General features: G+C 35.7%; 1 protein-coding gene across 5 annotated transcripts; it reads right to left on the minus strand.

Moving 5' to 3' along the window:
* Positions 1-3445: 3445 nt before the first annotated feature.
* On the minus strand, positions 3446-13983 carry LOC104906194 (hypothetical protein). 5 transcript variants are annotated; one of them, XM_010694917.4, is made up of 5 exons: positions 13816-13983; positions 8215-8423; positions 7681-7756; positions 4772-4885; positions 3446-4157 (listed from the first exon to the last, which is right to left on the minus strand). In XM_010694917.4, the coding sequence occupies exons 2-5, from the start codon at positions 8328-8330 to the stop codon at positions 3738-3740; spliced, it is 726 nt and encodes a 241-aa protein (XP_010693219.1). In that variant the 5' UTR covers positions 8331-8423; positions 13816-13983; the 3' UTR covers positions 3446-3737. The 5 variants fall into 5 exon arrangements, with proteins under 5 accessions (XP_010693219.1, XP_010693215.1, XP_010693214.1 ...); XM_010694913.4 differs by having other exon boundaries at positions 3446-4166; positions 8215-8413; positions 13816-13978; XM_010694912.4 differs by having other exon boundaries at positions 3446-4166; positions 13816-13978.
* Between the last annotated feature and the right edge of the window lie 2948 nt (positions 13984-16931).

A 16931-nucleotide genomic window follows, 5' to 3' on the forward strand; every position in this document is an offset into this window, starting at 1 on the left:
AATACATTTAATTTTGCAAAAATAACCATTGCAACCACTTACAACTATTCAATTATCAAACTGTAGATTAGTTATCAACCCAATTTTCGAATTTAATTATCCAGTAAATCCGCACAAAAATCACACATTAATTAGAACAATAATCCGAAATTCAAGCGAAAATCCATTTTACATGTAATAACTAATATTATAATATTAAATTATCATAATATTATAAAACGGGTAAACGGATCTGGATCTGGGTAATAATTTAGGACCCGATCCAGATCCGTTTTTTCATGGAGGATCCATATCCTACCCGGATCCATAGGGTCCAAAATTTGAGGATCCAGATCCGTAAAAAATGAATCTGGATCCACGGATTCGAGTAGGGTCCATTACCCACTGCCATCTCTATCTACAACAATCCAATTTTGTTGTATTCGCTTTATTTTAGATGATCATTGGCCAGGTCGGACCGCGCCTAAAAAAATTTGCCCAATGGTCGGGCTGGGCCAAAATTCTGTGCCTAAACCTGCTATTTCGGGTCAAACCGAGCGGGCTTTTCGAGCCATAATCGGATGGGCCCAAAAATAGACTAAAGAGTCATTTTTGGCTTGCCCAAAGCAAAAAAATCGGGCTGGACCGAACCCGACCGCCGGCCAAATTTTTTTGCCAAAAAGGACCTAAAATCGGGCCGAGCCAAAACAATCAGCTGTACTTTATATGAATTTGTTAGATTTTAACTTCTATTGTAAATTTGATATGAATTCAAACCAATAAGTTCAATGTTAGAACTAGGGGTGTTAACGAGCCGAACCGAGACCGAACATGTTCAGGCTCGGCTCGGCTCGAAAATGTTTGAGATTGAGCTCGGCTCGAGCTCGAAGCTCGTCGAGCCTAAAAATCTAGGCTCGGCTCGAGTTCGAAAGACTCAAACCCGAGCTCGGCTCGAATTCGGCTCGAAAACAAAAAATTTCAGATATTAAAAAAAATTCGGCAAAAAATTTATTCATTAGGCTTTTGATAAAAATATAGCCCAACATACTTTTGCCAAAATTAAACTAATATGAAAGTCAAGTAATGCCCATTTAGTAAATAGGCCCAACTTCCATTGAAGTTTGTCACTCTTTATCCACATGTCCTTTTAATGCAAAAGGTTCACTCTTTCCTTTCCTTCCTCACCAATGTGGGATTTCAGAAATTTCATATAACAAATCTTGCAATCACAAGCTGCACTTCACCGATGTGGGGCACTTGCAATTTCGTATGATGTAGCTGTACCACTCCAGCATGCAATTTTTTTTTTTTTTTTTTTTGCAAGAGGCATGCAAGTTTATTTTTTCTTTTGTAATATGTAGTTGTTGACTTAGTGCCACCTTTTTGTAATTTTTTTTTAGATATGATGTATTCAATGTTTATATAAATATTTTAAAATAAATGTTTATATAAATATTTTAAAATAATTAAACTAGTTAATTAAAGACTTTATAAATAGTCCAATAATACAGATAAGACATAATTTAAAATGAAGTTTAGTGAAAGGTAGTAAGATTTTATAATGAAAATAAGGTTGTTGTTCACCTTCTATGTCGATGTGGGACATTAATATCTTATATAAAAAATATCTAAAATACTTTCGAGCTAGTTCACGAACTCTCGAGCCGAACTTAGGGAGGTTCAGCTCGGCTCGTTAAGTTCTCGAGCCGATCCCGAACTCGAGCCGAGCCCTCCCGAGCCGAACTTTGACCGAGCCGAACTCGAATAGTTTGCGAGCCACCCTGGCTCATTAACACCCCTAGTTAGAACATTATATAAATAATTGATGCGGGAACAAAAAATAGATTCAAATTTAAATATTTAGTCGTATTTATCAATATTTTGTTTTGATGATTTTACAAGTGAATACCATAAAGTGTATATTAGTTTCAAATTAAAATGGCCCATGTATTATTCTTATTATTTTTCCGGTTTATATTTTTAGGGGTTATATTTCTCTAATAACTTGATATAGACAGGATCATCATATCATTTTAGGGAAAAATTGATGTCGATTATTGAGTTAAGCTTTTGGCTTGCTTATCTTTCAAGTGTTATGCAAATACTTGTCCCCTTTGTGATTTGTGTGCTTTAAAAAAGTTTAGACTTATTTGGGTTTTTTTAGTGATATATCAATGGCTTTTAAAATTTACTGTGGAAAGTGTGGAGAGAGAAATAATTAATAAGACACTAAAGGGGAAAGAAAATGGAGTATTTAATTTGAGATAGATCGGAAGTTGTTTTTTTGTTGTTATCTAAAAAGGCATGCCTACCAATTTCCTAGTGAATAATTTTTATACTTCCTCCGTTTTTTTTTACATGTTACACTTTTCTTAAACGAAATGGTGCAAAATACATACTTCCTCCGTTCCATAATAAGTGAAACATAGACATTGGGCACAAGATTTAATAAACATCACTTTCAAAAGCCAAAAAGTCATAAAATACCCTTTTATGTTATCAAAAGTAGGAGAGAGAAAAGCAAACTACACAAGTTTATGATGGGTACTCTTGTCATTTTGTCACTTTCTTTTTTCCATAAAAGGTATGTTTCACTTATTTTGAAACGTTCTAAAATAGTAAGTGTTTCACTTATTATGGAACGGAGGAAGTATTACACTTTTTTTTTCTTTTCCAAATTGATAAGTTTTAACCTGTTAAATTACCAACTTACCCTTACTTATAACAATTAACCAAAATTAAACCTACTTAATTTAACTAAAATTAACAATTAACAATTAACCACCATCCCTCTTTCACCCACCCCAGCAGCCAACCCCTTCCCACCACCAGAGCAGCCCCTCTCCCCACCACTGCAACAACCCTCTTCTCCCACAACGCACCCCATCGAACCCGCCAAAAACACCACCCCACCCACCGAAAACCCACCCCATCTGCCGGAAACCCCATCCAGCCCTCGAAAACACCACTCCACCCGCCAAAAACCCCACCCAACCTGCCGAAAACCCTACCACAGCTCTCGAAAGGGTTTGTTGGCTGCACGACTGCAAGGGAAGGAAAAGGGGAGGGGGTTGCGCGTTCAACAAGGGAAGCGGAGGACGTTGGTGGTCGATTTGGTGGTGTGCCGTGTCGGATTGGTGGTGTTAATTGGTTGTGGTGGTCGCAATGATGGCTCACTGGTATTCCCCACTCTCTTTGATCCCCATCCTTCCTTTTACTTAATCCCTAATTAAATTTTTGCCTAGGTAACCGCAATTTTCAAAAGTGTAACATGTAAAAAAAAAGACGAAGTAGTTAACTCGATTCACTAAACCATTATGTTCATCTCTAATGGATAGATTATCCACCATGTAGATATAGTTTTTTTTCCTCCCAGTTTCTAAAATAGGATTGGTACATGTAACACTCAAGAAATAATCTAGTAGCAGTGTAGCACCGAATATATTCAATACCAGTTCTAAAGATCTTATGCAACTTTGATGTCAATATATACCAACAGATCATGTTTCCACATGCTATTCCAATATTTTATTGAATATGAAAGATAATAGGATGATCACTGAAATTTGTTAACAGTGCCAAATCTCAGTGATGTTTCGTATACTTTCCTCACTCAATAGGAGGGTTTTGGTGAGGTGTAAATAAAAGGGAGATTTCTTTGGAAGTGATTTATCACAAATCTCAGTGATTAACTAGCACTTCCTCTATTGAATATAGGGATGATATACATTTCTACACGCTAACCAAAGGACCCAAGTTTATTTTCTATCGGCTCCAGTACCCATATCACCTGCTACTTTGGCTGCTCGGCTGAGAGCATCAGAAACCCAAAGAGCGCCTTTAGAGAAATAACTGCTGTTAACAACAGCAGTGGCAGCCGAAGCTGCTGTTCTTCCAGTGAACAAAGCGGCTGATCTTGTTGTTTCATACACATGGTACTTTTGATCCACACACTTTACAGCTTCCATGCCTGCATAGATTTTGCCCGTAAGACCAATTGCATTGCTAAGCTCAGACACTTTAGCAACTGCAGCAGCTGAAACGTGATGGGACTCATCAAAAGCTTTTGCCCTGGTCAATGCATCCTTGCCTAAATCGTAACCCTTGGCAATCATGGTCGTGACAACTTCCTGGGCCACTGTTACAGCTTCTCCAGGGGAGGAAACAAATGGTCTACTCTGAAACTCCTGACCAGATTATGTAACAATTATATAAACATATACAAATTTGAGACCTTAATGCAAAATAAATTTTTTCTTTTAGTTACATAACTATAAATTATAATCAGGTTAGGAGGACCCTACTAGATCGGAATCTCTAACATGTCAACCCAGCCCAGCTTTGCAAACCAAGCCCTTAGGGAGTTGGAGAGTGATGTATAAGGGAAATACCAACTCCCAGAAGCCGGATTAGGTAGAAATAAAACCTGTGACCTTGAGGAATGCTGGTTCAAAAAATTTTGGTTATTAGGAGCGAGGATTTGTTATCATTGTGAACTCATGAATATGAATATATATGTAGTAGTAACCTCAACGCAGATATTAGAAGTGATTATTAGGTTTGCAAATGGAACAGAAAGAAAAAATATGACCACCAAGATATCAGTAAGAAAGTATCCCAAGATAAAAAAAGAATTGATTAATTTACACCCTAAAAATGAACATCAAGAGAATACACTGTACAGCCAAGCTAAGGGCAGGACTGCAGGAGTAGATGGAGTGGTACTCTTCAAGAGATGGCAAAAAGGAGAAAAAGGAAATTAAAATGGTAACAACAAAGGAACATAACATACCGAGTCACTGGAGGTATCTGCTCTTCTCCATGAAGCATCATTAAAAGGATCATATTCATCTACATAAGATCCCCAACGAGTGATGCAAACACGTTGATCAACAATCGTGGCTCCCTAGAGAAAAGACCATAGAGAATAAGCTAGAAAACAAAATAACAGTTCAAAGTCACTCAACAAAGCTCAGAAAGCACAAGTATGAAGTATGAATCACTCATTCAGGAGTATAAGAGAGCACATTTAACATATGCATTGATATATTGGTGTATATAGTTTAACAGTTGAGAAGGTCATTTATGCTCCATTTGAAATAATTCCATAATGGTCGACTTCATGTACATTAAGCATTACAGGATTGGAGAAAAAGTGAAGAGCACTATGCCTTGCATGCTTAGGTTTGTTAACAGGTACCAGAAACCAGAATGTAGCTGCCATGTCATCAATTTACTTTAAGAAGTTCTTTAAATGTTTGGAAATGGTTTCATGAAGTAATTTCAACGGAATCTGTCCCTCGAAACTTTGTCTGCATATCGTGATTGCAAAACCCAAAGCCAGCCAAGAACTAAGTCAATGCAATGTAGTTTTTTTCTCATACCTCAAACTTACCAACTTCCATAACTACCCCTTGAAAAAATTAGTTTTAACTTCTGAAAAGGGTTCTTTGTGTAGATAATGAGTATAGAAGGCTTTTTAGATTTTTTTTTTTTGTTTTTTCCCCCTTAATATATTATTTCAAATAATGTAATCCTCAAATACATATAGTTCAAGAAAAACACAACTGGTGATTGAACTTCAATTTATTGTTAGTACTCTTAACATAAAGTGAGGAGTTCAGACCACCAAACAGCATTTTAGACAGCACGCTTAAACTTGTTTTTTTCTTTACCTTTTGTTGATAGCTCTCAGATTTCAGATAATTCAAATTTCTCCTATTCTCCTCTCGAAGTTGTGCTCAGTCATATACTCTTTAAGGAACTAAAAACTGATGACTTAATTAGATTGGTGAAACCACGCACATGATATGGAGGTGCTCCCCCACTATGTCGCATATTATATTATTATATAACATACCGTTGTAGATACCTACATTTGGTCTCTTGTCCACAATCGGAAGTTCTGTAATGAAACTTAACCCAATTTTTATAGTTTGGTTGAAGTTAATTTGTACTAGTTTGACATGGAATCCAATCGGACCAAAAAACACGAAATATGAAAGAAAATAACCTATAACCCAAATTGCGTAAAACCGCCCAAGTTCGGAGCCGATTATACTCTAGATAGACATGGGTCATGATAAAGTCTAAAATCCAGTTTAAAACCGAAATGGCACCGTAAGAAAAAAGATAAAGGAATAAAGACGTGTATTCTGGACGTGCAAAAAATGTTCTGCACGTACGTCATGCGGAATTTTTTTTCTGCACACGACGCCTTACGCGAGGTTTATTTTCTGTGCGTGGGCCCCTCCACAAAATAATATAAACCTGGCATGCAGAACATTTTGTGCACATAATCCTAATTTTCCCTGGTCCATTTTTTCTATACACACACTCCCTCCAATCCTTCATCCACGCCTCCAAAGTCCTAACACTTGAAAACTCCAAACTACCCTGAACAATTCTGCTCCTACTATCTTTGAATCTACCTTACTCAAACCCCATCAAAACTCCGGTAAAATAGCGACTTATATTAGACTACAATAATACCTGTCGGAATTCTGGATCATCTAATTACAGGGAAGGTTTGTGCCATTTCGTACTATTGTCTATCTCAATAAAATATTCAAATTTAAATATGTATGATACGAGGTGCTAGTAGAGGCTGTCTAGGGGCTAGTTCGATGCACCTCTAAAGTCATCACTCTAGTACCCTTGCCAATGACTCCAATCTCTGGTTCCTTTGGACTATGTTGGGAGACTTTCACTAAATTCACAATGATAACAATGATTTAGTATATACCCTTTGGGTCCGTTCTTTATTTTTGCTTATCTGAACTTATCTTAACTTATTTGAACTCATTAGTGATTAGACCTTATATGAACTTATTGCCATTGTAGCAGAACTTATTTGTGAGTGTCAGACCTTATTTTTTTTTTAATCTAAACTTATCTGAACTTACCTGAACTTGTTAGACCTTATTAGTCCTTATCTAAACTTATTTGGAATTATTTTTTCTTATAAGGTGAAAAGAACATATCCTTTATGTGCATCTTTTGGATCACTTAAGTAAGCTAAACATGGTTTAATGAGTTTCTCTAATTTGCGACTTCATATCTAGTTTTACTAAAAGAAGGTTCATCCTCTAATCAATTCCTAGGCCACTTTTAAAAACAAAGTCAGGTAGATTTTCTACCCCTTACAACCGTCTAAGTACTACTTTATTTTGCTTTAAGTCTTATCAATTTGTTAGTAAGTAAGAAGATAAGAACATGAAACGCATTTGGCCAACAGGATATAAAATTGTGAGAAATTTGTTGACCCTTGTACCCTCTGCGACATTACATTCATTGTCTGCCCAGCACAAAAGGAACATAGTTGACTAACATCTTAGTCCTTGATCATGGACGAACTTTTCATTTCTTTATAGAAATTTATACAGCTGAAGTAAACATCCTTCAAGAAGACGACTTCTGTTGATTGTCCAATTTATTTATAATGTGAAGAAAAATTTACTTTCACAAAGGTCGTAATAAGATATGCAGAACGACCTTTACTGGTCAAAGCTTTTAGAGATGATGTTCTTTAAAACCCATAGTAATCAGAAACTATTTAAAACTGAGCACCTCTATATGCAAAAAAGGCCCAAAAGTTATTCTGCATGAAGCATTGGCAAGCAGTAGATCATGCTGTATACAGAACAAAATGTAGCCCATTATCAGTGAACACTTCACAATTTATTGTAAAGATGTACGTACACTGAGTAAGGCAGCAGTTTCCAAAGAATAAGCATCTCTGAATGTCACGTAAGCAGTACACCCATATTCACCAGTCCTGAACCATTACAAATTCACCGGGCAGTTGGTTAACAATTCTCACAATTACAAATGATAGGATTAGTAAGGAGCGAAGAAGATTCAGTTCGTGTGCAAACAACGAAAATAAGGAACACACAAAGCCAAGTAACCAACATTCATAATGAATTGGATGTATGTACAAGTCAAAAGCTCATTGTGGACTAATTGCTAATTGACATCTGACACTATTTCTTTGGAACTTTAGATTGAGAGTCATATTTGGATCTTGGACTTCCAGTAATACTGATATATTCAGGATTCCAATAAAATGGATTCATTCTAACGTCAGATAATGAATATTAAAAGTATTCAGATTGGATAGGATATCAGATATAGCAAAATTTGGATATCCAATTCATGCCTAGCCCTAGATTTGGCACCAAGAAGCAATTACTGGTAGAGTTGTTAGCATTGGAGGTGATAAACTTAAGATACCTGATAATTTCAAGATGTTCAATAGCACCACAATGTGAGAAAAAGTCGCGCACATCTTTTTCCGTTGCTCTAGGAGACAAAGTAGTTACCTCAACTGTAAACCCACCAGGATACATTGGTTATTTTCAGTAAAATGACTCTGAGAGCCCTAGTCTTATTTGTAGAGATTCTTTTGGAGCCAATGCAGCAGAAGTTGGACCTGAAAAAGACTAAAAGGGTATCAATATTATAGTATGGCAAAAAAAAATACGGAAAATTGAGGTACTATAACACCTGTATTACTGAACTGGAAGTCGATACAATGACATCATCTGACGGTTTCGGAACTTGCATTGACGATGAAGGGTAGACAACTTACTTTCAATAGCAAGGGAACAATTTTAAGTTTTGGTACAAATACACTATGAACTGTCATACAACAGCCTAGGCCTCCCATAAAACTCACCTATGGTAGGCGTAACAAGGAGAGGGGCAAATCCGGGACTATACACTCAAGGACACCTGGAGATACATGTGGTGGCAGCTAGTGGAGAGTGGGAAGGAAATAGTAACGTTGGGAAAGAGTGACATGGGTATTTGTCAGCTGTCACAGCAGAGAATATCAGTAAGAAGATATTTCTAGGGTCTATAAATAAAGGGAAAGAAAGGTGGTAGAAATCATCGGGAACTTTGCATTAGTTTGTAATTATTGAGAGTATTAAGCTATTCGAAGGCTGGGAGCCTTTTTAGCGAAATACAAAGTTAAACTTTTTCCTCTCCATATAATATTTATCTCTCTGTGACTCACCATTGTTTAGTGACGGTTATCGAGCAAGGATTCATACCAATATATAACAAGAACCTTCTAATTTACTGTATCTATTATTTGACTGAAACAAAAAAACCTTGGTCAATATGCAGTAGTTATTGGTCAACGCTTATTCTACACTCGGGAGCATAATATTTGCATGTTCAATTCATTTTACACTAGCAACTTCATGTTCTTTTATATGTTCAAATTAAAAGAGCATAGAGGCTCATAAATAGGACACACAGATGACAATAAGAATGTTGTGCTTAAAATATGAAGTGTAAGAGAAACATGGTATACATTGATTAAAGGCCATAGTAATATGATTTATAGAGCATGGAAGTACCGCTCAAAAGAACATGTAACCATGAGCATGATACTTTGTGTGTTGCTCTATTTGGTGCCACTGAATTCTAAAAAAATACTGAAATTTACCCTAGCAGACTCCGAAGAGGCAGCATATAAATAAAAGAGAACCTTATTGCCATGTTACAGAGGATGGAGAAAAGAAGTAGAAAGAAAACATCAAATGTCAACATCATTGTAGTATTCGTATTTATAGAAGACAGAGTAAAGAAGAAAGAAAAAGGATAGTAGTGGTTAACCACATGAGGGAGGCAAGAGATGCAGTAGCCGCGTTTAGAGTGGAGAGAGCTATAAGAAAGAAAAAAGATAGCAGCGGCCAACCACATGAGGGAGGAGAGAGAAACATAAACATTGACAACGACAACTATTTCCAGAAAAGGCAACTGCTGGAGCACCAAAAATGGAATTGCACTTCTCCTAGTACCAAGAGCTAAAACCCCGCCATTTTAGTTCTTATGACAACATTTGCTTTCAATTGGTAGATCTATAGTTACTCTCAAATCCTAGATCTTAAAAAATCAAGTCGAATTTGGACAAATTCAAGGGGCATATATAATATGCATTTATGGAGAGCCAAACAGAAGTAACAATAAAATTAAAGGGATAGAGCCCAACTCTTGCAAGATATGGGGGTTTCTTGTCAGCAATCAACGAAATGAACACAAATCGCAATAAGTATTTTTGGTTTTTTTGAGGGAAAAGTATTTTTGGTTTTAGCAAAACAAAAGATAGCACAAATCTCATCAATTCTCATAAACTCACCCGTCTTAAAGTAATACATGGACCCCTTTGTATAGGGTTATAAACATAAACCCTAAAAGAGCTAAAATTCTAAAATAACTCTGTAAACTACCTAAAACAAAAATATTATATGGGCTATTATAAATTTAAACCCATATATTATTAATATACTCATAAATTGTAAAGTTGCCCAAACTCAGATATTGTGAAGCCCCAACCAAAGAACAAAGGTTAGGTTTCCCCTTTGAGCCCGCTTCAATAACATTTATGGCTTACACATACAGCCATGGTCCAAGAACATCCTACCCTACGTGTGGACACAGGTCAGTGAGCAAATTTAAGTCCAGGTAAGATAGTTTTTCCAGATTATAACATTCTAATTGCAAGACGACTTGAAGTGAAAAAAGGAAGCAACAGTCTAGAAGATCTCATTGTTACTTGAAAAGCTTAAAAGTGCCTAGTTGGAAATCATAAGGGAAAGGGAGGTGAGAAACAAAGGGAAGAGAGGGGTGGGGAGAGAGAATTCTGGTACCAAATAGTTTGAAAGTTTGGAAAGATTTGGTTTTTTTTTAAAAGGGATTGGAACCCTCAAATTCCATTCCAACCATTCCACTTCCAGTCCAAGGGAAAATGGACCTCTTACTCTCCCTTCTCTACCCTTCCCTCTGCATTTCTTTATCCAAAGAGATTGTTAAGCTTATATTTTTTTTCACAATTTCTCAGAACATGTGATGTAAGTTTGAAGCCTTGCCAGGTGAAATGAACAAAGCCTGAGCCTCTATTGAACCTATTGCACAGAGTAATCTAAAAGTTCAGTACTTCCCTGCTATTGAAAAAAAGTCATTTGTCCTTTAAGATATACTGTCTCCGTCCCTTAATAGATTTTTCAATTTCTCCATCGCATGTTTTGTATCGTTAATATCTTTAATTACATATTAGTAAAAATTATAAAATTTTATTTTCCCAAATATACACAATGAGACAAATCAAACAAGACCACACATAACTATGTTTTACTCCCTCCGTCCCATAATATAGTGCTCATTTCTCATTTTTCACAGGAATTAAGAAAAATAGGAGTAGTAGGATTTCCAAAAAAAATATATTTAAGAAAGTGTTTATTTGGTACTTTTGTCTTGGAAATAGCTCTTTATTTTATTTTTCCTTTTAAAAAAAATCAAAAAGCAATTTAATATTTCTTGGAATGGTGTAAAACAATAAATAGGGGCACATAATTTGAAAGAAAAGTAGGGGTATTTTGGAAAGTTTGTGTAGAAATTGAGGATAATTTAGTCCAAGCAAATTAATAAAAAACAAAACAAGCACAACATTTTGGGACACCAAAAAAGGAATGTGAGCACTATTTTATGGGACAGAGGGAGTATCTTATACTCCCTCTGTTTTTTTTAACATTTTCACTTTCATGTGCGCGTATCCCAATACACGTCTTTGAACTTAAATATCTTTCAATGTATATTAGTAAAAATTATAAAAATTGGATATTAATGAAAAACTAATTGAGACGAATCAAACAAGACCTGACATGACTATAATTTATCTTATAAATTGAGAAACATTGAGAAGATTCGTTCTAAGTATTCTAGTGTCAAGATTCCAAGTGAGAAAGTTAAGAGAAAGAGGGAGTGTATTAGATTTTTTCTTTTTTTTAGGATTTTCAACCTATGAATTGTGCACAATTAGAAATGGAAAAACTATTAAGGGATGAAGGGAATAAAACAATAGTTTCAAAGAGGACTTTAATCCCAAGTGCCAAACTAAGATTCCATTTATGAACCTTTCAACATGAAAGAATGATAAAGGAGCCACATAAAGAATTGCCCCGCTGTATCCCAAGTCCCCAAGTCGTGTTATCCAAGACCCGTATTGCCCCCGTTGCAATGAGCATTGTGAGGACTCTAACCATTTGATCAGGGAGTGTCCTAAAAGGGCTGGCATTTGGGCCATCCCCGATTCCCCTTCTGGGCTCCTGCCCTTCCACGGAGTTCAAAGAGTGGCTTAAGGAAAATCTGACCACTGATTGCACTTTTCGTGGCCTGGAGAGGGGAAGTGTTTTTCCAACATTTGTCATGAACTTTGGAAAGATAGAAATAATTGTGTCTTTAAGAACTCGGATCCTTCCCCTATTGAGTTATTAGTTAGTTACAAAGCCACTGGGTGTATGAGGGATTTTGCCTCCACATACCTTCCTCCGTCCACTTATAGCGGTCCTAAATTTGCCAACCCTCGTGAGTATGTCATGATTCACGTGGATGGGTCCTTTATTGGTTTATATGGTGTTGTGGGTCTGGGAGGAGTAGTGCAAGATAATGAAGAGACCTCGATCCTAGAGTTTGGGAAAAAAGTATACACTAATGATTGTCTTGCAGCTGAAATCTTAGGGATTCTGGAAGCAACGTACATTAGGCCCATAGGCCATGACTTTGGGAATCTAAAATATACTGTGATTGTCAGGTTGCTGTTGACCTTATTCTCCACAAGAAACATTATGATACAGTATCCAATCTGCTCAACACGTGCTGACAGTGGTGTAGGTTTGTAGGAGATACACGGAGGTGCTCATTAGGTACTGCGGCAGACATTTCAAAAGATCCGCAGATGCTTTGGCTAAGGCGTGCAGAGCCATACTCTTAGAATGTGTTAACTAGGATTTTACCCACTCCCCTAGTAATTGTATGCAATATTTAATATCGGATTGTAGAACTCTCAATCTATCTCAGTGTAACATAATTCCCTAATCTCCCCGCGAAATGTGACTTGAAAAAGCAAATTATGGTCGGTGTTCTCCTATTTTTTGCCCATTTAGGGCGAACCACGAACTGAAAAAAACGATTTATATAGCGAATTATGTTACACTGATCTATCTATATAATCGGTTTCCCTTTTCACCAAAGAAATAAAATAAAATTATAATTTACATCATCTTAAATTAAAAATCTTAACACTATGTTATAATTTACAATACTTGGATCTTCACGTTGGAAAACATTATTCTGAACCAAATCCCCATTCTCGCAGTACATATTACAGCAGCTTTTGATATAGCACTCACGATTTCAGATTAAACAAACGCGTAGCAACCATGTATAAAGCCCCACCAATACAATATTGATAATCACAAACCATTACCCTAACTCTATCTCCATCCAATCTCTCTCTTATTGCCACTGAGTTCAGTGATATTATCAGTCCATCTATTTCTTTGGCTTCTTTCTCTTCCTTGGTTTCATCATTCATCACAATCCAATCTAATCTATGTTACCCAACAATTTCTTATGAACAACTAATAAATTAGGAGCTAATGATTCTAATTTCTACAGTGAAACAATTTTCATTCAAACAAACAGAGCAAAGATTTCATCCAAACATTCCACAAAATTAATAATCAAAATCGAAATCAAGGGTTTGACTTTATGGGGGTATGATCAATGAGCAACTATGAGCTTCCAAGTAAAATCAAAACCATAGATCAAAGGAAGGCAAAGAAAAAAAAAGGCCAACAAAATGAAAACATACCCATATACCAAAAATTGACATTAACATTAGTAAAAGTAGCTCAAAGCTATAAACAAGTCAATAAACTCAAACAAGAAAGAAAATTGCAGATAAAAAATTCAAAAGTTGAAGACATGAGCAGAATTAAAATGTTAAATTGGGTTGGGAAGGAGAGAGAATATTCAAAGTACCTGAAAGAGACGCAAAGGTGCACAGAGAAGTGGAGAGAATTCCTCAATTCCAGATATGAAAGCGAGCCGTCAAATCCGTCATTAGACAGTATGCACTTAACACTACGCAGGCTACAAAAAACAAGAAAAGCATGATGCTCACTCCACGGGGAAATTACGGGATCTAAATTGGGACGTCATGCAATTGTTCTTAATATTATTAATTATTCATAATCACAAAATCATTTAACTTAGATTCGTTTGTAATAGCAAGTAAAACTCTTTTAGTGTTCTTATGTTTTGTTGTTTAATGCTAGGTCATATGCACTGTTAAAGTTTGACCAAAAAAAAGTTAAAAAAGTGCCTTCAGATAATGAGCCTAACCCTATTCATGAACAGTTAGGGACCGGCTTGGTCAAAGTTCGGCTCGTGGTTACTCGACTAGAATTCGGACTCGACTCGAGACTTTAACGAGCCGAGCTGAGCTAGACATAACTTGACTCAAAAACTCCTGAACAGGCTCGATTATATATATAGGAAGTGGATCTTGTGAAAACCACTTTTAGGCTGAAAACTGAAAACATCAAATCTTGACCGTCCGATTTCGCTTGGTTTTATTAACCGTCAGATCTTTCATTCTCCTTAGCTGGGTCATTGGCGATTTGTACCTCTCACCCTCATTTCTACCTCTCCATTCAAATCTTACCTCTCCATGCAAATCCTTTCTCTCTCTTACCCATCCAATCTCACCGGCGATTTTTCTCTCCATCCAATCTCACCGGCGATTTTCTCTCTCCTCATCTCAACTTCCATATCTGACCTCTCCATTCAAATCCTTTCTCACAAATATAACTCAATGGCGTCAACAATGGCGTCGGATCAGGAGCTTCTAATGAAATTCTCTCTCGTCTCCTCTCGCTTCAGTTTGACGAGCTTGAGCTTCTATATTCGCAACTAATTTGCTGCTTTTAATTTCTCTCCTCAATTTGAAGCTTAATTTTCTCTCTCCTATCTTGGAATGCCGCCAAAGACAAAGGAGGTAATGTCAAATGTTTTTCGAATATTTACTTCAATTCACAAATTCTTGTTTTTCGAACCCATAAACCCTTCTTTCTCAATTCTTCTTTATACCCATTAACTCTGAATCAAAGAGAAAGAAAATGTCTGAAATGGGTTGATGTAAATTCCCAGAAACAACCAAAGTTTGGTTCTTTACATGTTGTTGTTGCTGCTGAAGCTGAGTTTGCTGAGACTGAGGAAGAGGAGAGAGAAAGTGGTGGTGGTGTTGTCACTTTGCCTAAGTCTACTAAGCTTAAGACTGGCAAAGCTGCTTTGCCTTTGAAGAGAGACAGAGTATCGCTTTTCTACACTTTTATATGTATATTCAGTTTTGATTTTGTTGAATTTGCCAATTTGGTGGTTGCTGATTGATTCTGGTTCTGGGTTGTACTTAATTTTTGTTTTTGTTGATTGTTGTAATGTGATGATAGGGTAATACTAAACTAATTAGTTGGTAAATTATTTCTGGAATTTTGTGTGTTCATACACTTCCTCCGTTCTATATAATTGCAACTAACTCCGTACTCTTCTCAAACGAAGAATTATCTCTGTTTTGATTAAATTTCTCTGGTTTGAGAGTTATGTGTTTTGATGAGTGTTGCGAAATTCGTTGAATGTTATTGCAAGTGTTGATAAATCGAGTTATTGTTGTTTTGATTTTTTTTTTATAGTTACCTTAGAAGTGGAAGAAGTTACTCTTATAGCATATAAAGTTACCCTAAAAGTGCTAAAAATTACCCTTGAAATATATATAAATTACCCTAAAATTGCTGAAAGTTACCCTAAAAATGATAAAAGTTACCCTAAAAATGATAATAGTTACTCTTATAATAAATAAAGTTATCCTTGAAATATATAGAACTACCCTTAATATAATAAAGTTACCCCAAAACTGGAAAAAGTTGCCCTAAAAGTGTTAAAAGTTACCCTAAAGGGGTTAAAAGTTACCCTTATATATATATATATATATATATATATATATATATATATATATATATATATATATATGTGTGTGTGTGTGTGTGTGTATATATATATATATATATATATAGGGGTGGGATCCGCTGAAAACAGGTCTTAAGCTGAAAACTGAAAACAAGGTAACTTTTAACCCCTTTAGGGTAACTTTTAACACTTTTAGGGTAACTTTTGTCAGTTTTGGGGCAACTTTATTATATTAAGGGTAGTTCTATATATTTCAAGGGTAACTTTATTTATTATAAGAGTAACTATTACCACTTTTAGGATAACTTTTACCAATTTTAGGACAACTTTTAGATTTTAAGGGTAACTTATTTTAACTTTGATTATAGTTAAACCTATGTAGGATTCGAACCTACATCGTTGTGTCTTACTCAATGTTTTGCCAATTGGGCTAATAGGTTGTTTGAATTTCGTCAAATACTTCCTCCGTTTTTTTATAGATGCTACATTTCCCTTAAATGGAAATGTTATAATAGATGCTACATACCATAAATGGATTCCTTCTCACCATAAAAATCTTAAAATACTATTAAAAAGTTGGTGGTCCCTCACCTTCTCTTTTAAAATACTCATACTTTTTCCTTAACAAATGGTTTTTTAATCAAAAAGTGGTGGTCCCCTACTTTCTCTCTCTACCTTTCTTAAAAACCCCCCACTTTCTCTATGTAGCAAGAATAAAAACACGGAGGAAGTATATGTTTGTGAGAGGGGGGTAACAAATAGCTTTAAAACAGCAACTAATAGCAATAAGATAAGTTGAGCAACTAATAACGATTTTATATATACATTACAAGTAATTAAAATACAAAAAGTAAAGTATTATATGGGTAACTTATACATTGATAAGGGTAACTAATAAGATAAGTTGAGCAACTAACGATTTTACATTGACTTGATTAGACAAAGGATAACTTATAGATAGATAAGGGTAACTAAAAAGATAATTTGAGCAACTAACGATTTTATATATACATTACAAGTAATTAAAATACAAAAAGTAAAGTATTATATGGGTAACTTATACATTGATAGTGGAACTAGGATGTTTTTTGCCGCCACTAACCTTTGTGTTGATATTCTGCTTCTCTTTATGT

This window comes from Beta vulgaris, chromosome 2, assembly GCF_026745355.1.
Source record: "Beta vulgaris subsp. vulgaris cultivar EL10 chromosome 2, EL10.2, whole genome shotgun sequence".
In the NCBI taxonomy this organism is placed as follows: Eukaryota; Viridiplantae; Streptophyta; class Magnoliopsida; order Caryophyllales; family Amaranthaceae; genus Beta; species Beta vulgaris.